At 39.9% G+C, this 26,397-nt stretch overlaps 1 protein-coding gene across 1 annotated transcript in view; it reads left to right on the forward strand.

The window, feature by feature from the left end:
- clmpb (CXADR like membrane protein b) overlaps positions 1 to 23,269 on the forward strand; it is a 91,998-nt gene extending 68,729 nt beyond the window's left edge. The window contains exons 3-7 of the mRNA XM_061682557.1: positions 6,738 to 6,942; positions 10,695 to 10,862; positions 15,860 to 15,982; positions 16,894 to 17,035; positions 17,558 to 23,269. Of these exons, the coding sequence (XP_061538541.1) occupies positions 6,738 to 6,942; positions 10,695 to 10,862; positions 15,860 to 15,982; positions 16,894 to 17,035; positions 17,558 to 17,894 (975 nt within the window). The 3' untranslated portion in view covers positions 17,895 to 23,269. The remainder of the gene's footprint in view (positions 1 to 6,737; positions 6,943 to 10,694; positions 10,863 to 15,859; positions 15,983 to 16,893; positions 17,036 to 17,557) is intronic.
- Positions 23,270 to 26,397: the final 3,128 nt, after the last annotated feature.

Consider the following 26,397-nt stretch of genomic DNA (forward strand, 5'->3'; position numbering starts at 1 on the left):
ATATCTGTGTGCTGGGAGTAATCACATGGTTGCCAAATATGGTTTCTTGTTGTTTGCAAGATGAATGCAAACATGCATATAACAGTACTATTCTTGTATTCCTTCATGTTTTTTTGAATTTCATTTGCATTAGTAATGAAAGAACACTGTCAATGGAAGAAGTGACGACTGCAGTTTAAGATACAGTATATTGTGAGAGGCTGAAGCAAAATAATGTTAGTATTATTAAGGTACATTTCCGGTAAGGGACAGTTCAGAACTCTGAGCCCAGAGAGATAACTCTAACACTGCAATACTAATCATTGTATGCAGTATTATAGAGATATAGATTTAATATAAGACAGAAATGACATTAAGTAAAGAACATTGACCATAAACGGCTTCAAAGCAAGCTTGATTACATTTCTACTGGGATTTCAGAACACTTTTGTTTATGCTGCAGGCCAAACATCAACATGAGCTTCAACGTTCATGTTACTGAATTCTCAGGCAAGTGACATTTTGTCCCTTGTTAGTATGTACCAAAATATAATGGAATCATAATGGCTGTGCGGAGACCCAAACGCTGTCTCTGGGCAATAATTTCATTAACCTTGTTATTCGACATTTAGTCTTGCAGCACACGTACACAAGTTGGTCTGTTGCTGACATTATAAATAAAATGAAACATTTATTTCAAATCATACTCAGCATTGATGGCGTGTGATATCCTGAAATGTCCAAAATGTACCAGGAAATCTGTTGCCAGACCACTTCAGTCTTGAAGTCCGTGGAAAGGATTTAAATTGATCTTTTACCACAAATAATATCTGTTGACAACTCAAGCCACAGCTCACATTTGCATATTTGTATGCATTTTACACTCATGATAGGCTTCAGGCCACATTGCAACATGACCAAATAGGCCTACAGAGCGATATCCTCCTTCAGATGAGGAAGATTCAGTGCCGCATGTTGTGTTTTCAGGCACGAAATAAGTCGAAGTCTATGCATTACGTTAACACACGCCGCCATGATGCTACAAGAGCCAAATAAAAGCCTATCAAATAATTCATAGACATCAATGCTCAGGCTGTTATTTTGAAGTTGGCCCTTGCAGCGCGTTGACCGCCTTAACCGGCATTGTGACAGCTAGCTGGACTTCAACTTGAGGCTGAAGTTGCTAAGTTGAATAAATAAATAGTGTCCATGCAGTGTAATTCTGAATGTGGCCTTCCTGTGCCTATCTTGGTCTTCATTTTGGTCTCTTTTCTCTTGGAGCTTGAATTCATGATTGACAGCAATCACCAGCAATATAAAAGCTACTCTTATTCCTTTCTTGTACAGCACCAGTACACAAATGGGAGACAACGCCTTTGTGTATGCCGAGTGTTATTTTTTGTCCAAAACTGTACAAAATGTTGCTTTATACAGTATGGAATTATTTATTTTTTTTAAGTTGAATTTTTCAAATGAGCATCGTCTATGAGGAAACCGGCAAGTTGGCACACTTCTGTGATTAGCAGCCAACATGGATGCACCGATTCACTTGAAAATTTTGACGTAAAAGTGCAATAAATCAACATAGAAGTCTAATTATCCAGCTAATTCAATTCCTTCCTATCAATCAAGTCATACAATACACAATAATTTGGCCAGTGTCCTTTTGAACAATGACACAATAGTTTCTTTTATCTCAAATAACTTATGCCGTCATAGGTTTAGAAACTTTCTTCACACAAAATGAACATAACATCAGCGTGTCAAATCTCACTAGCTGCCTGGTAAAGAGAAGTGATATCTTATATATTGAATTTGGAAGTCATTTGTTTGTGTCCTGGTGCGTTAGCACATGGAAGTTCAACACAGCGACAGAGAAAAGAGCAGGAAGAGGACGGGAAGAAGGGTATGGAGTTTTCGAATGAAAGCGTCTGTCTGAAGCTTTCATGATTCAGAGGGGGGTGAACTGCCACAATGCGATGAATATTTAACGGGAAGATAACATTGAAGGCGCCATTAATTAAAATCAAACATCTGAAAATTTGATTAGGTTGAAGAGAGTGCGCCTGTAGCCGAATGAATAAATCATTCTTTTGTACTGTCAGAGAGAGAAAGTGCATCTTGCAACATTGCACCCCTCTTCGCTATTGTGTAGGCTACGTTTGTTCAGATCCATGAGAGGCCAGACCACAGGTACTAGGTCATGCTGTCATCACTAAAATACGCTCCCCGATTACAACATCAGGTACACCTTCAGAATTGAATAAGCTCTCTATCTTTTTTTTTCAATTTGTTGGGGTTGTAATTTGCACCGGTAAAGAAGTGTCCACCTACATAATATTAGAAAACACTCTTAGTATAATGCAATGCAGTTCTACTCCACTGAAAACAACAATGAGAGTAAAAAAAATATATATATATTTACATGACTGCTACTACTCCTGAAAGTGTAAATCACTGAACATATTGGTATTTTGTAAAGACAAAATTGTACATCTGTCACTAATGAACTGTCTGTTTGCTGATGGTCCCAGTAAGTGTTAGTTTTGACAGACTTTCTGACACCAAAATCTCACTCACCAAGCGCATGTCCAAGGGCACACCCACGTGTCGGTATGCCCATCTTGGCGCAGGCCAGTCTGCCAAATTGGCGAACATGCCAGCGAGCCTTGCACTTGCACAGACATCAAGATGCGCCGCCATTTGAGCTCCAGCGCATGTTGCGCAGTCTACGAAAATAGAGCCCATATGTCATTATGAATTCATCCATCCATCCGTTTTCCGTACCACTTATCCTCACTAGAGTCACGGACATGCTGGCGCCTATCTCTGGGGGAGAGATGGGGTACACCCTGAATTAGCCGCCAGGGCACATATAGACAAACAATCATTCACACTCACATCTTCAGGCAATTTAGTGTCTTCAATTAACCTACGGTGCATGTTTTTGGAACTTGGGAGGAACCCGGAGTACCCGGAGAAAACCCACGCATGCACGGGGAGAACATGCAAACTCCACACAGGCGAGGCCGGATTTGAATCCAGATCCTCCGAACTGTGTGTCATGGCCCTGTGTTTCCAATTGTTTTTCTTTGTGTTGCAGGGTCTGGGTAAGCGAAGGTGAGCGTTGGCATTGGTGACGCACCTGTCATGCATTGTAATCCTCAGCCTTTTTAAGGGGCACCGTGACAGTGTGTGGGCGTCGGAATATTCACTCGTTTTTGCCCCGTGGTTGCCGCCGTTCTGACCGCTGTCCAAATTTAGGTTCTCTACGATTATACCACACGGACGTTTTGTCGTGTCTCCCTGCATTATCTGTTTTTTGATTCTCTCAGGTTGTGAGTCCCTTTAGCTTCGTATGTCTCGCCATCACATGGTCTGTCATTGAATTAAAATTTTTCGGACCTCTTACCTAGAGTCTCTTTTTTCTGCCGTGCCATTGTGAGGCAGATGTGCTAACCAGTTGTGCACCCTGCCGCTCGTCATCATGAATTTTCTAATATGAAACATCAACATTAATTATTTTTTGTTTTCTTAAGTATTAGAGCCACGTTGAAAAAGGGGATTTTTTATTTTTTTTTTAAAGTACTATTTCCATAAAGTCCAAATATTACAAGAAAACAGCTGGAATATTATAAGAAAAAAAGAAGCATTCAAAGAATAGTTTTAAAATCAATTATTTAAATTAATCGTTAGATGTTTTTTTTTTTTTTTTTTTTTTTACTAATTTAATTTATAACAGCAAGAATAATGTTTGAATATTACGACGAAACCATTGAAGTATAATGCAGTACTGACAAATCCTAATCCTAATTTAGTAAAAAAAAAAAATTCATATTATGTTAATAAAATACAACATTCTTATAATATTGTGATTTTTTTATATTACAACTTCTTGTAAATTTATAACTTTGTCACATAAATTCTGACTTTACTATTTACTAGTTGTATTATTGTAACATTTCTATTCATTTTTATTATTTTTGTAATTGTACTTTTTTAGTGTGACTCAAAATTAAATTGAGGATTTTGTTTTTGCACAAGACCAAAACAAGGTTGAAACATAACACAATCTGATATTTTGTTTGGAAATATTTAATTTCTGGATAGAAATAAAAGTTTTCCCATTAAATAAAAAAAATAAAAAAATGTTGAAAAAGCCTTCAGAGGACATAAACATCCCATGTCAGCATTAAATCACTGCATCCTTTGAAACAACAGCCTTTAGCCATTTTGCAAAAAATCTTTTTCCTGGAACTTTGGCTCTATTACAGTCTGTATAATGTATCTTTACATCCATGCACAAGGACAGTAAATTATGTACAGATGCCTGTGAGCAGTAAATTTCCAGGGGCCATACAGTAAACAACAGACATATGCTTATTGGTAGATGTCTTTATCCATCCATCCATTTTCTGAGCCGCTTATCCTCACTAGGGTCGCGGGCGTGCTGGAGCCTATCCCAGCTGTCATCAGGCAGGAGGCAGGGTACACCCTGAACTGGTTGCCAGCCAATCGCAGGGCACATAGAAACAAACAACCATTCGCACTCACAGTCACACCTACGGGCAATTTAGAGTCTCCAATTTATGCATGTTTTTGGGATGAAACCGGAGTGCCCGGAGAAAACCCACGCAGGCACGGGGAGAACATGCAAACTCCACACAGTCGGGGCCGGGGATTGAACCCGGGTCTTCAGAACTGTGAGGCTGATGCTCTAACCAGTCGGCCACCGTGCCGCCTAGATGTCTTTATAGTATATTTTATTTTTGCGAAACTGCGGCACTGTAATGTAGAGTACGCCAATAAGCATTCATGCTCCAAGCCTGACTTTTAGTCTGTGTGGGTTTTTTGTGCATTTGGTGGATATAAGCGGCTGTTCGTCACCTGTGGTCACGGCAGGTGGCGCCTGTTTGGTCGCCAGTGATGCGGTGTGGCACCAGCACTTAGCGGGCCCCATCTGCAGGCTCTCACTCGCCCTGAGTAATAGGCCACTGTGACAGCTGTGTTTGTGTTTGTGGGCATGCATGCAGCCAGAGCGAGGCTCAGAGATATAGATAGAGATGGATATTGAGATGGAAATCGTCACTTTTCTTTGCAATACCCGCAACTTTGAACTGCACAACAGTTCAGTTCTAAAGGCATAAGAACAACAACACCTTTAGTCATATTAAAAAATTTTGATTATTATTATTGAACATGCAACACACACAGGCAAAGGCTTGTCATCAGATCCAGATTATAGCACCCAAAATGTTATTTACACTCTAACAAAAAACTGTCTCTTCTTGTTTTGTTTTTTTATTTCTATACAAATATCATGAGGAATTATTCATCTTAGGTTATAATAAGCCAGCATTAATAAACCCACTTTTCTATTTTTTACTAACTAAAGAAAGGGTTTTAGTCCAAATAAAAGTCAGGAGGAAAACACAAAGTGCGTGCATTAAATCGAAAGGTAATTTTAATTTTAAACTTAGTTGTAAAAAGATTGATGTCTGACTCATTAAGTCAGATACTTTATACAGACTGTTAACATCCCATCATCGCCACTATGGGTAAAACTCATCTCAGTGTCCGAATACTTTTTATTATTTAGTCAATTTGGCTGTTCTTTGAAAAGATAAAACAAATTAGATTAGGGAATTTGTACATAATCAGCTGGCCGTAATTGCTGGTTATATGTTTTTGCACTTACACAGAGTCACTGTGAATATGTCATACTTAGTGTACATTATCATCAGTGTGATACAATATTGAATACTAGCTAACTACAAGAAGGATACATTACATATTTCAGAGATGTAGTCAGTCATAGGCTGTTTAAAAGAGTGGAAGTATAGTCTCCAATCCCAGGAGCTTCACATTCGTGTTTTCTAATAAGATTCTGGACTTCACTGTTGCTGTCCATATTATTTTTGGCACTAGTAGTATTTATGCCTGTTACTTGTCCAGAGTTTGTTCAGCAAATAGCTAACAGTTTTCCAAATGAGAGGCAAAGTGTTCTTGCTTAAAGCTGTTTGTCACCATAAATATTTATTCAAATTACTTTCAACACAGTATCACTGCCATTATCATTATTTTAGCATGCTGTAAATCCACTAGCTTAATGCTTACATACAATGGAAAATGACAGAACTCATCGTTATTGCAGAAATGTAAACCATCATACAACTGTTATTTTAACATAAATAGGACAGTAACATACAATTTGAACATGCAACAGTAATAACAGGCATATATTTTCTCTGCACTGTGGAAACAATTAAAACTACTTGAGTTTAGCTTTACAGTAGTTTCAGATTAGTTTACTGATCTGTGTCACCCTACTACCACTGTCCCAAAAAATAAATAAATAAATATTTAATTTAAAAAAAAATCATTCTTGCCATTTGGGATCTTAGTAAAAAAATTGCAATCGCAGTAAATCGTGTTCAACACGCTCAACAACTCTTAGTTAATAACTGTTAGCTAAGAGCAAACAAAACTGGGCCCTAAGTGAGTAATTTATCCGGTATTAAAACAGTGACATATGAAAATGAGTCATGGTTATATAATCTCAATCCAAATAAAAGTCCCTGAAAACTCCCATCCACACAAAATGCAAAAATTAAAATGACGAAATTTCATCTCGAGGCTAAGGTTGGTGGCCCAGTGCTTGGGGACCACTTAGCTAAATTTGCTTTCGAAGGTTTGAGAGCAGTTCAGTAAGCAACATTAATGACAGTCTCTGACGAGTTCCTTTTCAATATTTCTAGATCATTACGTTCTTCGGTGGTCACGTGTACACTAATGAGGCCACGAGCACTGATGCCGGTCACTTCTCCTTTGCTGGGGAGTACCTGGGTGGAGACGCCTCCCTGCTGATCAGTGACCTGCTGCTGAATGACTCTGGGGAGTACTACTGCAAGGTCAAGACTGGGGGGAAGTACCACTGGAGCCAAGTCAACCTCATTGTGCTGGGTAAGGGTCCTAACTCACGTACACACACACACACACACAGGCGCTACACACACTCATGTTGCTGCATGTACACACACACACACATACACAAAAACCTCTTGAATGGGTTGTTGGCCGAGTACATTTCCTCTGGCATGCTGACTGCTCTAATGATTAAATTTTATTCAGACTGACTGATTGGATTCTTCTTTTAGTTTGTTGATGAGGTGAGACCAGAAACATGCAACTAATTTATGACTTTGATTATCAATAAATGTGACTTTGCAGTACATGCATTTGTGGCCTTTTGAGGAAAATGTGCCCTATGAGTAAGGTGAAATCTATAATTACAACTGCCTTCCCTGAAACCCCATATAAGCTTCTTAGGGAATTTATTTACACAAATTGTGTGTGTGTGGGGCGGGGGTAGCTTGTTTTGGCCTCCTAATCCTCAGCGAAGTCATTATTGTCTATTTCATCTTCCTATTTTTCATTATTTTTGTTTTCCCTCATTTGTCCAACAAGCTTTAGAGTTAGCTCAGTGGAAATGTGCATCATTGCCTGCTCAATGCCAAACATTTCAACATACAATTCTGAAGGACAAACAGCAAAAAACGGTGGCGAGCATACCACTCAAGCCAGGCACAAAGTCCGGCGGGAAGAGTGAGATCTTCTCAGTGACAGAAAAGCGGCGATTTATTAAAACATCATGGGAGATTAGTTCGGCCCGCGGTTATTGGTTTTCTAATAGAACAGTCTGTTAATCCTCTCACTCTCATCTCTCTTCCATAAAGACATTTCAGTGAGTTAATGCCTCCGTTTTTACAAATTGCCCTCAGCTTTCGCGGTGACACTTTCGATTTTGAGAGAGACGGACATTTGCATTTCGCTCCCCAGGATAATAGCTTGGTGCCAGGCAGGTTGTTTATGCGCCTGCCTCCCGTGAATTGTGAATGCGTGTTTTTATGAGCCAGTTTCCTGAAACACACCTGATTGTGGATTTAAAATTGTAGATTTACAACTGTGTGCATGCATGAACTGTATATTGTTGTGAGCGGCTGCATAGTAGTTGCATGTGTATGCACAGCTTTTATTCCTGCTTTAGTTAGTTCGAGCTGACCCTGACTAAGCAGCAAGATTGCGGTTTAAATCTGTGCTTTGGCCTTGAAGATATTCTCCCTGTGCTTGCATATTCCAAAAACATGCATGTTAGGTTTATTGAAGAGTTGAGAAGAATTGTCCATAGGTGTGAATGTGAGTGTGAATGATTGTGCCTATACAGTGGAATGTGAGTGTGAATGTTTCTATACAGTTTCTGCCCTAATATTAACGGGCAACCAGTCCTATGTTGTCGTTTGACTGTGAAACAACAACTTACTCCTGGTCTTTTGAACATCCTTCAACAGATTAGGTTAGAAATTATTTTGGGAATCGATAGTTTTGTCTCAAAATCAATTGAATAATTAGTTATTTATTTAGAAAATAGTTTTTAACCAGTTTTCAAATATATTTTAAGTCACATGTAAACAAATTCCCTATAAGATTCAAATAAGCTACCAGTGAATGTGTACAAGCTACCTAACGAGAATGCAGCTTTAGCGACATGCTGCATCGCTGCAGAAAATCAGCCCCAGCCAAACGCACAAAAGACGACACTGTGACTACGACAAAATAGAAAGGACGGTTTAAAAATAGCTCGCCACTGATCTAAAAATACGCTGTTGGGATAGAAGCCGAGCTATTTCTGCTTTTTTATAGCTCAGCAAAGCTGTCCGGTGTAAAGGCAGAGAGGCAGTGCACGTTTCAGCAGCATCCAGCACTTCTCTTTTGTGGTTCTCTGTGTTGAGCTGCTGGACTGAAACCTTTGAGCTGTGACGGGAAGAAACAAATAGAAAATAACAGTATTCACAGCCAGCTTAGCAGGCATATTGAACAGGTCTCCATCGACTGTTTAAACTCGCTGCAGTCTCGAACTGAGCCCGCCTATTCCTCATCTATGGATTTATATTACCTGAATCAAACTGTTTGTCTCATGTTTAAATCCCTTTATTTCCATCCATGTTTATTATTTATACATCGCAAACATTCAGATCAACTCACAAGGCAGCCTGGGAAATGGGTTGCTGCTGGGTCACTGCAATGAGCAAAATGTATACAACAAAAAGTGTTTCACTTTAAGGTCTGCAAGCTTTTATTTATACCACTTTTCTATACCACTGGATAGATTGGATTTATAGTCTTGATGCGCTCACAAAGAATACATTTCTGGCGCAGAACAATAAGTCACAGTTTTATCTGGTACATGTTCACATTTCACAGGTTTATAACAGTACAAGAGGAGTTAACATGAACCATAAATGGTGTTACATTTTTGAAGTAGTTTCTGTTTTCCAAATTTCAAATAAATCAACAAGAAGACCTGTCTGCTGGATGTAATGGTTGACAACCAAGCTTACTTTCTAAGTCTGGTTGACACACCGGCACGGTTCCTGACTGGTTAGCACATCTGCCTCACAGTTCTGGGGACCGGGGTTTGAATCCCGGCCCCGCCTGTGTGGAGTTTGCATGTTCTCCCCGTGCCTGAGTGGGTTTTCTCCGGGCACACCGGTTTCCTCCCACATCCGAAAAACATGTGTGGTAGGTTGATTGAAAACTCTAAATTGCCCAGAGGTGTGAATGTGAATGCGAATGATTGTTTGTTTCTATGTTTCACTGCTATTGGCTGGCGAGGGTATAGCCCGCCTCCCGCCCATAGATAGCTGGGATAGGCTCCAGCAGCCCGCGACCCTAGTGAGGATAAGCGGTAAAGAAAATGGATGGATGGATGGATGGCTGCTTGATACACACAGGTCAGTAATCAAACTTATACAGTATGTACTAAATATTGTGTGGGTGTTTTCAATGATCAATACTGTATAAGGAGAAATGCCATTTGTATTCTGTTGCATTTGATTGAACAGTGACACTATGAAATATTTGCAGTGTAAATTGTTGTGAACTGGTGCCATGCAAAAACATGGAGTCTTCCTATCAGAGGAAAATAATCAGGACGCTATTAGCTTCCTGTTTTTTGTTGGAAAAATTTACAAAAATTATTAATTTTCTGGTACTACAGTAAACTAGTAACACTATCAGCCTTCAGTATTTTCTGTTGTATCATTGTATTTGTTATTATTTAATTATTTTCTATGAAACAGCTAGATTGTATTGAAAAATATATTGGGCACTTTTTTTTACTAGATCTTTTATTTCATTACAATAAGTAGAAACTTAATTGGTCCCATAGGAAGTTATTTTATTTATTACAGTAATATTACCAGTTTAATATTGAAAAGTATTGTGTTATTGTGTGAAAGTTGCATGTTTTTCCCTTGCTTGTGTGAATTTTCTGCTCCAGCTTTCTCGCACAATCAAAAACTATATGTTAGGTTAATCTGGTTCACCCATGACCCGAATGACGCCAAACCCTACAGAAAAAGGATGAATGGAATTGGATGATGCACCCTAGGATATATTATTTCCATTGAAGACCATGAATTTCTAGTTTTAAATAGGAATGTATACACTAATCAAAAGTGCCACAAAAGTGCAAACAGAGGTTGTCTTCACATATTCAGATCCACACATATTGACAATTACAACTAGCTCCTACTCATACTCTCCTGAAAATATTGTGTTACTATCAAATATTTATGTTGGCTCCATCTTAAATACATCGTGTGTACTCGTCATACCACTGAGTGACACCAGTTTTTCCCGTGCTACCTTAACAGTGAAACCCTCAAAGCCCATATGTCGGATGGACGGTGACCACCTGGAAGGTAGCGACGTCAAGCTGAGCTGCAAGTCCAGTGACGGTTCCGACCCCATCAACTACAAGTGGGAGCGAGTGCTAGACAAAGGCAAGAGCCTTGGCAAACTGCCAAACCTGGCACTTATAGGTAAGGAAAAAAAATGACGCGTCTTGTGGCACACTGATTGGCCGTTTAACCCCACTAAAGATGTCTGCAGAGATTCATTCTTATAACATTCATTCTTATAACAGCACTTTTTACGGCCTCCATTTATCCAGTGAAGTATTTTTATTTATTTATTTATTTATTTTTAATCCTTGACATTATTATAAATGTTATATATTTTACATCTACATTTGCCATCAAGAGCTGTGTAATAATTAAAATGCAATACCTGGCTCAGGGCATTTCGATTTTCACAATTAGGCCACTGATTCTGCATCACTTACAAGCCCAATTCCAATGAAGTTGGGACGTTGTGTTAAACATAAATAAAAACAGAATACAATGATTTGCAAATCATGTTCAACCTATATTTATTAGAATACACTACAAAGACAAGATATTTAATGTTCAAACTGATAAACTTGATTGTTTTTAGCAAATAATCATTAACTTAGAATTTTATGGCTGCAACACGTTCCAAAAAAGCTGGCACAGGTGGCAAAAAAGGCTGAGAAAGTTGAGGAATGCTCATCAAACACCTGTTTTGGACATCCCACAGGTGAACAGGCTAATTGGGAACAGGTGGGTGCCATGATTGGGTATAAAAGGAGCTTCCCTGAATTGCTCAGACATTCACAAGCAAAGATGGGGCGAGGTTCACCTCTTTGTGAACAAGTGCGTGAGAAAATAGTCGAACAGTTTAAGGACAATGTTCCTCAACGTACAATTGCAAAGAATTTAGGGATTTCATCATCTACGGTCATAATATCATCAAAAGGTTCAGCGAATCTGGAGAAATCTCTGCATGTAAGCGGCAAGGCCAAAAACCAACAGTGAATGCCCATGACCTTCGATCCCTCAGGCGTCACTGCATCAAAAACTTACATCAATGTGTAAAGGATATCACCACATGGGCTCAGGAACACTTCAGAAAACCAATGTCAGTAAATACAGTTCGGCGCTACATCCTTAAGTGCAACTTGAAACTCTGCTCTGCAAAGCAAAAGCCATTTATCAATAACACCCAGAAATGCCGCCGGCTTCTCTGGGCCCGAGCTCATCTAAGACAGACTGATGCAAATTGGAAACGTGTTCTGTGGTCCGACGAGTCCATCCATCCATTTTCTGAGCCGCTTCTCCTCACTAGGGTCGCGGGTGTGCTGGAGCCTATCCCAGCTATCATCGGACAGGAGGCGGCGTACACCCTGAACTGGTTGCCAACCAATCGCAGGGCACATGCAAACAAGCAACCATTCACACTCACATTCACACCTATGGGCAATTTAGAGTCTCCAGTTTTTGGGATGTGGGAGGAAACCGGAGTGCCCGGAGAAAACCCACGCAGGCATGGGGAGAACATGCAAACTCCACACAGGCGGGGGCGGGGATTGAACTGTGAACTGTGTCCTCAGAACTGTGAGGCTGACACTCTAACCAGTCATCCACCATGCCGCCGTCCGACGAGTCCACATTTCAGGTCGCGGGTCAAATTGTTTTTGGAAATTGTGGACGTCGTCTCCTCCGGGCCAAAGAGGAAAAGAACCATCCAGACCGTTATAGACGCAAAGTTCAAAAGCCAGAACCTGTGACGGTATGGGGCTGTGTTAGTGCCAATGGCATGGGTAATTTATATATCTGTGAAGACACCATTAGGTTTTGGAGAAACATATGCTGCCTTCCAAGCAACGTCTTTTTCATGGACGTCTCTGCTTATTTCAGCAAGACAATGCCAAACCACATTCTCCACGCGTTACAACAGCGTGGCTTCGTAGTAAAAGAGTGCGGGTTATCGACTGACCTGCCTGCAGTCCAGACCTATCTCCAATGGAAAATGTGTGGCGCATTATGAAGCGTAAAATATGACAATGGAGACCGGACTGTAAATCAAGCAAAAATTCCACCTACAAAGCTTCAACAATTAGTGTCCTCAGTTCCCAAACGTTTATTGAATGTTGTTAAAAGAAAAGGTGATGTTACACAGTGGTAAACATGACCCCGTCCCAGCTTTTAGGGAATGTATGGCAGCCATACAATTCTAAATTAATGATTATTTGCTAAAAACAATAAAGTTTATCAGTTTGAACATTAAATATCTTGTCTTTGTAGTGTAACACAAAGTCCCAACTTCATTGGGAATTGGGGTTGTACATTGGTTTGTATGGCCCCCACTTGCATTTCAAGTTAATAATACAGTACTAAGGGTTTTTGCTTTTTTAAGGATGGTTTCCATTTGTAATCCACGGCGAGGAATTATATATACACGAGGATTTGTCGTGATCAGAAGAAGATATCTATGACACTGATATGATAGTTTATAGTCCAAGTAAATTATATGGTACATGAAAGCTTCCACACTCCATTAAAACAAGATAATGTGACATACATTGGATTCTGGCTGTTCCTCCTGGAACATAACTAGACAACATCCACGTCTCTCAATAGCGACACAAACCTTTTACAGCATAAACCCAAATGATAAGTCACTTCTTTCTACTTTCGCTGCTCATAATTAAGTCTACTTGACTTTTTTTTGGTCCATGAACCACAGCATCTGTCGATCAGCTCCTTTTTACTGAGCTATATGGAATCAAACACAGATCTTCTTCAAACTCCTAGTAGCATTCGTCTGTAATAGAGCAACGCAAAAGCCTTACTGATTGGTAATGAGATTCAATAATGCATAGCCTAGGAAACCAAGGTCAGAGGTCGGATCAAATTTCCCTTGTAACCTCTCCACTGGTCACAATTACAGACAGCAACAGTAAGAATCCTAATGATTTTGAAAGAGATCCCAAACAAAATGACCAAGGTAGATTCCTTCACTTCTCAACCTTTTACAAATTCTCTTCCACCACTTTCTATGCCGTTTATCCTCACTAGGGTCACGGGCATCCTGGAGCCTATCCCAGCTATCTTTGGGCAAGAGGCGGAGTAAACCCTAAACTGGTCGCCAGCCAATCGCAGGGCACATATAAACAAACAACCATTCACACTCACATTCACACCTACGGGCAATTCAGAGTCTTCAATCACCCTACCACGCATGTTTTCGGGATGTGGGAGGAAACCGGAGTACCCGGAGAAAACGCACCCAGGCACAGGGAGAACATGCAAACTCCACACAGGCGGGGCCGGGATTTGACCCCGGTCCTCAGAACTGTGAGGCAGATGTGCTAACCAGTTGTCCACCGTGCCTTCCTTTTCCAAATATTTAAAAAAATAATAATAATAAATGTCTTTCAAACTTTCAGGTGCTATTTTTCTATTATTTGCTCTATTACAGCAATAACCCTATTGGAACAAGATTTCCCCGATTAAGTTCTTGTGCTAACGTCAGCACAACAACCCTATTGATTTTGAATGAGATTGTATACAAGATGGGCAGGATTGAAGATGTCCTCTTTTTTATACAGTGGAACACTGAGTCATGAACTTAATTTGTTCCAAGTTTAAATGTTCACGAACCAAAGCAATTTTTCCTATTAAAATGTCGGGAAATATAATTAATTCCTTCCAGCTCCAGAACCAAGTTATGTTTACCTTGTTTTTATGGGTTTAGTTCAAAAGAAAAACAACACTTTATTTCCACTTTCCTTTTAAGAATAGTGCAGAGCCGAGTCGAGATGCCGAGCGGGATATATTGAGTTAAAATCTAATTTCTCTTATCAACTCTAAATCTTCGACTGTTAATTTCAAACTTTCAGGTATTATTTTTCTATGTCATTGTGCCATCTTCATTGATTTTGAAGTCAATAAAAATCAGGGTGTCCAGGGTTGAAGAGATGAAATCAAAGTTTCCTTGTCAACTTAAAGAGGCAAGATTTGAATGTACTCTCACTTCACTAATCCCCCGTCTCGAGTCACTGACCAAAGCCATGCCCCTCACAGACATGCAAGAGGTGCACTGTAAGTAGGGCGCACTGAAAACACACCAACATTAGACACAGCTGCTACGTTGGTAGCATAACCTTCTCATCTGAGTGTTACTATAACACTAAATGTGTTCGGTTTGATGTTTTATTTTTTTGGAATGCACAATCAATTAAAAAAATCAAAGCGAGGTAATAAACTTACCTGTCGAGCAGAAGTGTTGCTAATTCCGCATCACTTGTGAATTCTCGCAGTTGCCTGTGGCCCCTCCACCTCTGAAAGGCAGCTCCTGTGTTGCTCCTTGTTTTGACTCGGGATATGTCCAATTCTTTCTTTGTAACTGTTGTTGCTAACCGGAGGTGGATATTCCGACATTGCTTCAGCAAATTTCTGCAAGCCCACCGTAACCGGTATTAGCTTTTTTTTTTTTTAGGTTTAGGTTATTAATAAAAGTTTCAATGTCGTTTTTATTTGACTTATTGTGGGATGAATATAAGCTACTGTAGTAGTTGTAAAATATATCATTAATATCCTGTGGTGATTTAGTAAGTTTTCCATTTGAATCTTGTATGGTTGTAATTAATTAGTTGTAATTGTAATTAGTGTTTTTTCTTTGTTACGTTGAAGTTGGTTTGGAATATTGTGCTCAGAATTAGTGTATCTTAGCTGTTGTTGTAGGAACTATGTTCTTTTTTATAATAAGCAATCAAGTTGTTGTTTAGCATTATAAAGTTGGTTCCTAAGTAGGTCCGTCAGATTTATTGCAAATTCTTCTGTAAGGTGTTTTCATTGTCATCTCCAATTTGCTTTTTTTTCTTGTATGGATGAGTACGAAATGATTTTGGCTCTAATTACAGCTTTCCTTGTTTCCCAAAGTAAGGATGGAGCTATAGTTGTGGAATCATTCATATCTAGAAAATCTTTACATTCCTTCCTTACAAATATATTGAACTCTGGATCTTTCAGTAGAAAAGTATTATTCTTGTCAGAGAAGCTTCCTAAACCCCCTCAGTGTGATAGACCTCACACTTAGCTGGTGCTCCTGACCACAAGTAGGCTAATACTTTTAACCACATTGTAATGTGGATGTACTTTTCTCTGCTGTTCAGATCTGAAGAACCCTGAACTCATGACCCTGAGGAACCTCACCATGGAGAGCACAGGTGTCTACAGGTGCACAGCCAGCAATGATGTGGGCGAGGAGAACTGCACCATTGAGGTCCCAATGCAGCGTGAGTGTTTGGGGGTATGGAGAGGTGTTTGAATGGCAAATCGTTGCTGCATTCACCTCACCTCCACCTGTCACACTGACTGATGGCTATTGTTGCAAACTGCAGATGGAAATACATTCATTTCCCCCTCTCTGCTCCCACCCCCTTACACTTCCCCAATGCACCAACACAAGGGGCTGCACACAAGGGACTGCACTGAACGTACTGGTGGTTAGTGGTCGCCACCTGTGCTCCAACACTAAAGTTTCAGTGTCACACTAATACATTTCAAGAGAGGCCGAGCAGTTGGGGTCACATGTAAACAAATTGACATGTCAGCTCAGCACTACCTGCTTGATTTCCATAGTGGTAAATTGAATTCAGGAGTGTACATCAAAGCAAAATTGCCTGTTTATAATCAATTTGTTGAAGATTGGGCAGTTTGGGTAGGCTTTTTTTTTTTTTGCTTGGTTATCTGACTCAGTCAAAATGTTGGAAAAATGTGTCAGTATGATGCTGTACTCTTCTATACCACTTTATAATAATAATATGTTACACTTATATCACACTTTTCTAGGCACTCAAAGACAATTCCTTTCAAAGACTTTCCAATTTTCTGGTGGTGGTAAGGTACATATGTAGCCACATCTGCCCTGGGGGAGCCTGACAGAAGTGTGGCTGACATTCTGCGCATATGGCCCCTCCGACCATGTGCTCGGGCAGGGATCCGAAACGGCGATCCTCCGGTGGCAGAGCACATTCTTACCCTCTGCGCCACGCAAATACAACCACAATAATAAAGATATTGATAAATGAATACCTCTCTGACAGTGTATAATTAAACGGAGAATTATTTTTGTTACATCATCATTATTACAATAGATGTGCAGTTGTAGCTAATATTTCTAATGGGATCTGTTGTGTTTTCGCAGGTGTGAAGGATATGGGTAAGATGGCTGGAGCAGTAGTGGGAATTTCCGTGGGTGTGCTCATCGTCATATTAACCGTCTGGCTTGTCTTCAGAACAAAAGAGAAAAAGAAGTATGAGGAAGAGGAGACTCCAAATGAGATAAGGTTTGCTCTTCCTCCTTCTCGCTGCAACTATTTTACTTTGTGGCCATTGTCAAATTTTTAACAGTAGTGGGGACGTCCTGTATTTCCTCAAATAGTCGCCTCTTCTCTAAAAGATGTAGTACTCCAATTAATTCCCGGGTGTGTCATCCACTTGAAAAAGTGCAGCACCTCAAATAGATGCCTACTTTTTCCCTGGAGTCACTATGCTATGTGATACAGCACACCATGATTAACCGCATATGCCAGTACCACAACACAAACTGCCTTCATAACAGACGTGGCATCTGTAAAGCTGACTTATACCATTGTATTTTGAAGAGAAAGTGCTGCTGTATGCAGTGGAGAGAATTCCACTTTTCTGCCGGAGCGAAACCTGCCAAACATTTTAAGGTTGACCCGAAAAGATTTAGGCATTGTATGATACAAAATAATGGTGGTGTTCCTACATAGTATGCAAACATATATATATTATCATCATTATTGAATATTCTTCATGTGCCTACGTGTTTGTCCACCCAACAGGGAGGATGCAGAGGCTCCTAAGGCCAAGCTGGTGAAGCCCAACTCCCTGTCCTCGTCCCGCTCCGGCAGCTCACGCTCAGGAGCCTCCTCCACCCAGTCGATGGTGCACAACAGCGCCCAGCGTGGCCACCGCCCCCGCCCACCTGCAGTTGCAGCGCTCAAGGAAAATGGACAACCTCCGGGCTTTCCCCAGTCCCCTCCAGCCTACACCACAGTGGTGCCACCCAAGAACCCCGAACCCCCTACCACTCCCAAATTCAACTCCAGGAATATGTCTGGGCCCACACCCCCGACCCTCATGGTCCCTGCCCAGACCAAGGCCTTTCAGACTGTGTAGGACTGAAAGCTAACTCCTTCCTGCAGCCATGCCATGACTCCCATTCCTACCCCCCAACCCTGTACCCCTTCCCAAAGACTAAGACCCTTCCATAAACAAAGAAATGCAACTAGTTAAAGGGATGTAATTAAAAATTTAATACTATCAGTCCAAAAGTACTTCTAATGAATGCATACTTAAAAGGGAAAATATGAAATGCTTTCCCCTACTGAATTACATAAAAGAAAAAGATCAAAGACAAGGCTCTGTTTGTTCCTTGTGACTTAAGGAAGAAAGCACTGTATGCGGCGAGCTGAAAGGACCGCCTCGTCGAATATTTATCATATCAAAATTTTAGGCATGTAATGGAGCAAAGGGGTAAAAAGTGGATAAAACATTCAAAGCTGAATGATAGTAGATGTAGCCCCCTCCCACCATGATACGTACGAGATGGAGACTGCAGATCTTTTCTTCTCCAGTGGGATGATGATGTCACTTTCCAGCACTTGATCCAAAACCACAGACCCCATTTGCCACCCGTGGGTTGACCCAATTGTGCCCGTTCATGCGGCCAGACACAGTATTACAGTGTGTGTGGGTGGGTGTATGTGTGTATTTGTGTGTGCATCATTATCCTCTCTTTTGAGGAATCCACAAGGAACTTACTTAGACTCACTCATCTGACTGATCAGCCAATCTGCTTTACCACCAGCAGGGCAAACTTCAGGTATAAGGATGTAGCACTAACAGTGGAGTCATATTAATGGAGTCTTCACATCTTTTCTGGTACTGAATACCTTACTTCTATTAAACACATACCGGTATACTAGGCCTATAGACAGACCATGCTTTGATATTGGAAATAAGCAACTATTAGCTCATCAAGAGTATTTTTTTGCCTCCCTTGTTTTATGTGTTTCTTCTATCCAAGCTGGTCGAATGGTTGACAGACAGCTTAGTCATAATAAGAAGTGCCACCATTCCCTAAAATGGGTTATTATTTTTGCTTTTATTTTTTTTGTTTACCTGCTGCATTTCAGAAATGAAACCAAAATGTGTTACCATGAACGTGTGCTGAATGATGAGGAGGGATGGCATCATTTTCGTTGCAGTAAAGTACTGAATTAATAAGCGAATATAACTTATCTTCACTTCTGCTACCTGTTTTCACTCTTGTAATAAGACAGAATGAAATTAATAACGAAGAGGAAGTGGGCCTTATAATGTTTTATTATTTACGATTGTAATTGTGTGGTGTCAACTGTAATGATTTGATCAGAAGCAATAGACACAATTGATGAAAGCAGGAAAACACATCGCCTGAAGTTAGAAGATGCTACGGGAGGCAGAGGAGTTCCCGGCAGATCACAGCAACCGCGTGTGTTGCTTCGTATTGTTGCTGTAAACACCTATGGGTAAAACTCATTAAAATAAAGAAAACACACAGATATACAGAACTGTTGACGAAAGATTTTCTAGCTTGAGCACTCTGGACTACATAATCACCATCATCATCATCATCATAAATTTCCTCAGCAGTTTTTCATGTTGATGGATTTAGTTTTTGGAGCAGCATGAGATTCATAGTGTTTCCAGGACAAGAGATGCCACTCTGTTGTTAGCCTCGTTAGAAAAAACAGTCCGCTAGTACAGTAACTCTTCTGCCTCTGTTAGCTTCTTGCAGACTCTACTCTTGTCTGCTTTCCTCACTCTGTCTACCTTGCCCTTCTTATTACATTACATGAATAAGTGAAAATAACCCAAAGAAGACACGAGGCTGACATTTTCAGACATCATAGTGAAAAAAAGTCAATTAAGCCTGATAAAAGGAATGAGAAGTATGATGACTTCAGTTGTAAAGAGTGTATGGTATCATTGTCAGGACTCTCAATGGATTCATAATAATGGAGTGGCACTCAATGGCTCTCTGCCTGAATCAGCAAGTGCTGGTGTGTTATTGGTCCGTCCGTGTTATCAGCCAATGCCCCTTTTGTCACATAGTCTCAGATCCAGTGCAGTTTGATTGAACGTAGCTAAAATAAAGCAAGTAGCTTCTCTATCTAGTGTGCCTTTGCAATCCCTTATTCCTTTTCATTCTTTCTTTCTTTGTCCCTATCTTCAGCACACCTTCTCACTGGCTGAGAAGGTCAATGGTGACAAATATTGATGCACTTCAATAAGTCGCCCTGGATAAAAACTGAGGCATCCCAAAGGGGGGGGAGTACAGAGCAGTGCAAAGTATCCATTGTGAGAGAGCTATCCTATGCCACGGGACAATGTACTGTAGATTCTGTAACCAATATTGTTTTGCATTGTACATACAGATAGATATACAGTATGCACATGATGTCATTTGACTTAATAAATTAAGGTACATGAGGGGAGATTTGCGCCCTACAGCAGTAAAAGTCAAATGGAAAACGCAATGGTGAATTAAAAACATGTTGTTTTGTGTCCTAAATGACATTCTTGAATGGAAAAAGAAGCTAAAAAATAACCTTTTCCCCCCACTGAGAGCAACATTTCGACACAGATAGAGGTACAAGCATGGATTGCATCCACCCTGTGATGGAGGTTATTGCTTGTGCTTTTGCCAGATTAACCTGGAATGCTATTTTTCTATTAGGAAACCCTGTCCAATTTAAATGTTCATGGGTGCTCACAATATACACCATAACTATATGGAACCTTCAAAGTCAAACGCATCGATTGTGATTGAATTTATCTGGTCCAGACTCAAACTATCACCATCATGCCTCCATTTACTGCACAGGAAATTAAATAACATTTTAGCATAAGCATACAACTGTAAAATAAAAGAACTAAAAAGAAGACTGTGGGCAGCAAGAACACGCATCCATGCAACGAGGTGAAGACTCTGGAGCATAATGCTGCACCCTCCAGAGCTAAGACAAGCAAATATTAGAAAGTATTTTTATAAGGTACAGTACTGGAAATGCAGTGTAGTACCGGCTTATACTTGCTTTTGACAATGAAACATTTTTGAGGCGTTCAACTTTGTAGGTTCCACTTAATAACAATTGATTTGTTACTTGTTATAGGCTCCAGTGGTGCTCATGATACTTTTGAGTTGTTCGGCTTTTTCTTCTAAAACTGAAAGGGAACAGTTCACAGAAGATAAAGGAATTTAATATTCAAATTATTAAAATCTGTGGGTAAAAAAAAAAATTACTGACTTCATATGTGAGACTTCCCATTTGACATGCCTGTGAAGGGGAGGGGCCCTGTAAGATGCCTTTTATATTAAACTACAAACAGCAGTTCATAGGGAAACTAGAGTGCAAGTGCATGTGACTATGCGTGTGAGTGTGTACAGTGGGGGTGTGTGCATGTTAATTTAGTACAAGCCCTCGGGCCACACCCACACACTCTATTGTTAGCCATTCAGCGAACGAGAGGGGATCTAGCCAGGCAAAGTAGCTTGTATTTAACAATGACATGAATGCAGACTGGCAGTATTTATTTTCATTTGGACTCAGGAGTCAATTGAAGCTGGCCTCACAAGCAGCAGCCATGTTTTTGCTTGTGCGGGAGGGGCGTGTTGAGACAAGCGCGTACATAATTCATAACCGGCCTTCATGCGTTTACACTTGGCCCTGGGTGCACATGCAAGTACTACATTAAGTAGTTTGCATGTGGACAAAAGTCTTGGGACATACCTCTTGTTCAATTTGTTTACAGTCGGGTTGAGGTAGACATCTCGGATTCCTGTGAATCTGATGCTGCATTCCAGACTGCTGGGAAGTAGGAAATATCCCACTTGGAACTGCTGAAGTCCAATCTCAAAGCATTTCCCATCGAAAATCTGCAACAACAACAAAAAACGTGGCATACCACCTCAATGAGATAGAGGTACGTAACAGCCAAGTATTGTTGGAAAAATGGGGGGGGAAATGGAAAAGATTTTCTCCGACATTGCTGTGTGGCTTCAGATTACTTGAGAGGAATTTCCGACAGCGTCCAAATGCACTTGAGGTCGGAAAGTCCCACTGTTCTGAAACACGGAATAAATTCTTCACCGAACACAAGCAATTTTGGACAATTCTATACCTCCAACTTTGCTGGAACACTTTGACGAAAGCCCAGTACACAAAGAAAGGTCCAGAAAGAAATTGTAAGATGATTTTAGTGCAGGACGAATAAACACCTAAACAGAGAAATTCCTACAGAGATAGTTGAAAATCTTCCACAAACACACAGGTGCTCCCACACCTTTCTGCTCCTTCAGAGTCAGTTTGATGGATTAAATGTTGGGCAGCATTAGCGTTAACTAATGGAAGTAGTGATGCAGACAAACATGCCCACAGCAACAACACACAGGCACTCGCAGAGACAGGCGTTGCATTTTAACAATGGCGTAGCCACCAAGACTTTAGTTGTCATAAGAGTCTGTCGGAGCACTGAAGCGCTGTGAATCAGGCGGAGCTTCTTTTAACAGGAATGATATGGAGCCAAGGCTCTCGACATTGAAATTTCCTCTACCACCAATGAAAGCAACAATAGCAGCAGTGATGGTGGAGGAGGAAAGTCTTCCAACTGTTAAAATTCCACCAAGCGCTTAGATCCCTGACTTCATCCTCTCATGTGCATCGCTTTCTTTGAACAGATTTCCATTAACTCAGTAAGGGACTAAAGGACACACACACACTCCATTATCATCTTTTAGAACAGTATTCCGTTAACAGTGTATGTGTATTCACTCTCATCATCAACCCTCATGTGTTGGGTTAACCTGTCTTGTGTGATAGCCACAATGTTTTATTTTTATTTTTAAGGCGTTTTATTTCTGACGAGGGCAGAGCGAAATGATGCTCAGACTTTTGGGCCTCAGAATGTGATGCATTTTCCCGGAAAAGTGAGCGACGGTGCTGAAGTCACCCTGGAAAAGTAAATGGGATCTGCATGTCATAAGAAAATGAGCAAACGAATGAGAATGCTTTGCTTTGATGTATCATAGCTGTATTTGAATAATGAATTATTTAAAAAAAATCTACAATTGTAAATATATATTCACGGAAAAAAATCTGAAGCTTTATTTTTGTCTTTTTTTAATTTTCATCCATGTACTTTGCACTTTTGTGTGTGCTCTGCTCATCACGGGCCTGTGGGATGTGTGTGGCCGGCTGTTTCTCCTCGACAACATGGTTGAAGCGTCGGGAGCAGACACTCGGCCCAGCGTTACTTAAGGGGACATGCAAGACACTTTTGTTTCCTTTGGTGATCATCTATTTCTTTTCTGCAGTTGTTTGGTTTTGGGTAACCGTGCAGAATTCTTTGATTAAAGACAAAACAATCCATGTAAATATCACAATTTCAAAAATGTATATTTTTACGACTTATGAGTTATTACTCTTTCATTTGCAAATAAAATATTCAATGACAACCTACGTGGACCTATGGTGTATTTTTGGTGTGTGTGTTTGCTTCATGACCAGTGTTGCCACAGTTACATTGAAAACGTAACTTAGTTACTTTACTGATTACTTGATTTCAAAGGTAACTCGGTTGGAAAAAAAGTTATTTTTTCGTTACTTTCAGCTGCTGCCAAGTGGCAGGACTATCACTCATGCACAGTACAAAAAAAAGCATTAGCTTAACCGTACCCATTACTTGGTAATGTACGCCCACAAAAATGGGCTAGAAACGCCAATGTCGCACACGATATCTGCACCGACAAGCAATAATTTCCTCCACAAACGAGACGTCGATCTTGATACCAAGACTGACCTGTGAGGAGCAGCACAGTGCCACAGGGTATGCAGACTGTCGGAAAGTAGAAAAGAAGAAAAAATAGAAGCAGAAGAACCGCGGTGACCTGTTCGCTTGTGTAGTAATTACATTGCACTTGCAAACTCTTCTCCTTGCCAGTGGTTCCTCTTTTAGTGTCCGGCTTTCAGAGCAGATTGGGGAGGTAAAATCAAAGCTCGAGCGACTTTATTGCATGACGTTTTTGCCTCAGTTGACTTAGCTTTAGCCTTTAGCATTTTTGCATTTCCATTTCCTTCAGTTTTAGTTTAAGTGTATACAATAATGAGCTATTTGGTAGCCATTGTTTGAATATATAACTTCACATCGGTTTGCTTATACACAGAGACGCTTGTCTTTTTGGTGCTTTTGTATGCAGGTGTATTAGCCACATTTAACTAGTGTGTGCTTCACTTTGCCAGGTATCTCAAGAGGCATTGCACACCAGCAGCTATGACAAAACAAAGAGAAAGGTGAAACCTATAAGTCAGGGGTGTCAAACTATTTTTTTGTCACGGGCCAAATTGTAATTACAATTTCCCTCAGAGGGCCATTATGAAAGTGAAACCATATAAATGTTTAGTCGCCTAATCACATTATTACATAGACACAACAAATTGAAGGATACATTTTGAAGTCAGAAAACAAGGATAACAGTTCCTGTTCAAGTTACTGTAAAAAGGGGTTTGGTAATGAAAAAAAATACAATATCTCAACATTATTGTTTATTATTTATTATATATGAGAATTCAAAATTATTATTTTTTTTTACAGATTTGAGTTAGAACCATGGCATCTGACGATCATGATTTGCTTTCGCAGGCCACATAAAATGATGTGGTGGGCCCGATCTTGAGTTTGACACCTATGCTATAAGTAAAGACAAAGACACTCTTCTCTAAGTACATATTTTATACTATAACAGAGAGTTGAGGTTTTTTATCTGTGGTCCTTTCTATTTGAAAAAATGAGTGCAATCACATAACTTGACAGATTATTGGTAAATTTATGTAGATTTGATGCTCATCTTGTATTTAGTTTAGTTTCCTAACACCTTTACATTTTTATAGTTATCCAAGGACATAACTAAATGTATACTCTAAAATTCCTGCCTATTCTTTAGTTCTTCCCATTTTCAGACTTTAAAATGCCAAAAAAAAAAAAAAACAATGAGGCAAGGAAGAATAATCTCGGCAGCTGTAAACTTGTACCCCACAATCTATACCATACATATGTTTGTTCACAACATAATGATTGCGTATACCTCAGGTAAATTCTGACAGGTGCCAAAAAGTACCAAAAATAACAAAACGCCGAAGGCAAGAACAAATCACTGAGGTGTGTCTTTTTTGGGACTTGAATGAAAAATACTGCCACACAGCTGACATCACTTTTACACCTTGCTACTTTGTTACCACTTTAGCACACATTGTTTTTGTGATCTGGAAACTGCTGGATAGAGGTACTGGATCAGAGCCTGGAATGAACAGCTTGTATATTATATATCAGAGAAATATATATTTATATATACAGTGTTGCCACAGTTACCTTGAAAAAGAAACTTAGTAACTTTACTGATTACTTGAGGTTAAAAGTAACTTAGTTACTTTACTGATTACTTGATTTAAAATGTAACAGAGTTAGAAAAAAGTAACTTTTTAGTTCGTTTCAGCAGCTGTCAAGTGGCAGGTATATCACTTATCCACAGTAGAAAAAAAAAAAAGCGTGAGCTTAATCGTACCCATTACTTGGTAATATACGACACACAAGTTACAGAATGATGTCATCAACATGAAAAAAAGAAATTAAATACAAGTGTAGTTGAAGCCACATTAAATGAGCAACTTCGAGCAGACTTGACATGCCAAATAGCCACCTAAGTATAAACGAGCACACCATTCTCAGTGCACTTCTTTAATGACTCTTAACTGATAGATAGATAGATAGATAGATAGATAGATAGATAGATAGATAGATAGATAGATAGATAGATAGATAGATAGATAGATAGACAGACAGACAGACAGACAGACAGACAGACAGACTGACTGACTGAGTGACTGACTGTCTGTCTGTCTGTCTGTAGCAACCCTGCCAATTGTGCTGCCAATCCATGAAGGCAACTGTGCGTGTGTGTGTGTGTGTGTGTGTGTGTGTGTGTGTGTGTGTGTGTGTGTGTGCATACTGTACAACAAACCTTAGTATTGTCCTCTTTAGAGAAACTCAAAGTAGTGACTGTATTTCCAGTTTAAGTATGCCAATCCCTCATCACCATCCATTGTGTTTGGGCCTCTGGCTGCTTGGGTACACGTCATTTGACTGACTATGTGCGGAAAACGTGCAACACGTCAAGTGACGTCATTTCCACGGACGGCTCCGTTTATAAATATTTCGCCTTTTTTTTATATTGTAGTTAGTCGTGTGCATTTTAGTTATGGATAGTTAAGAATCTAGTGTGTTTCGTCTGTTTTATGAGACATTACTAAAACAAAGGCTGAAAGCTGGTCTACACTGAAGACATGCACCGTGACTGTGTCTTGGTTAGTGACTTGACTCATGTTCCCAAGCATAGGAGTTTGGTAATGATGAATGTCTGTTGCCTCAGCATAAGTAGCATATTTTAATATTAAACTCCTAACATACAATGGTTCTCGTGACCAAAAAAGTGCCTGTAATCTGACTATTCTAATATAGAAACTAATGTTAAATTGTTTATGATGTCATCGGTCCCATCCATCCATTTTCTGAGCCGCTTCTC

This window comes from Phycodurus eques, chromosome 7 (genome assembly GCF_024500275.1).
Source record: "Phycodurus eques isolate BA_2022a chromosome 7, UOR_Pequ_1.1, whole genome shotgun sequence".
NCBI classification, from domain to species: domain Eukaryota; kingdom Metazoa; phylum Chordata; class Actinopteri; order Syngnathiformes; family Syngnathidae; genus Phycodurus; species Phycodurus eques.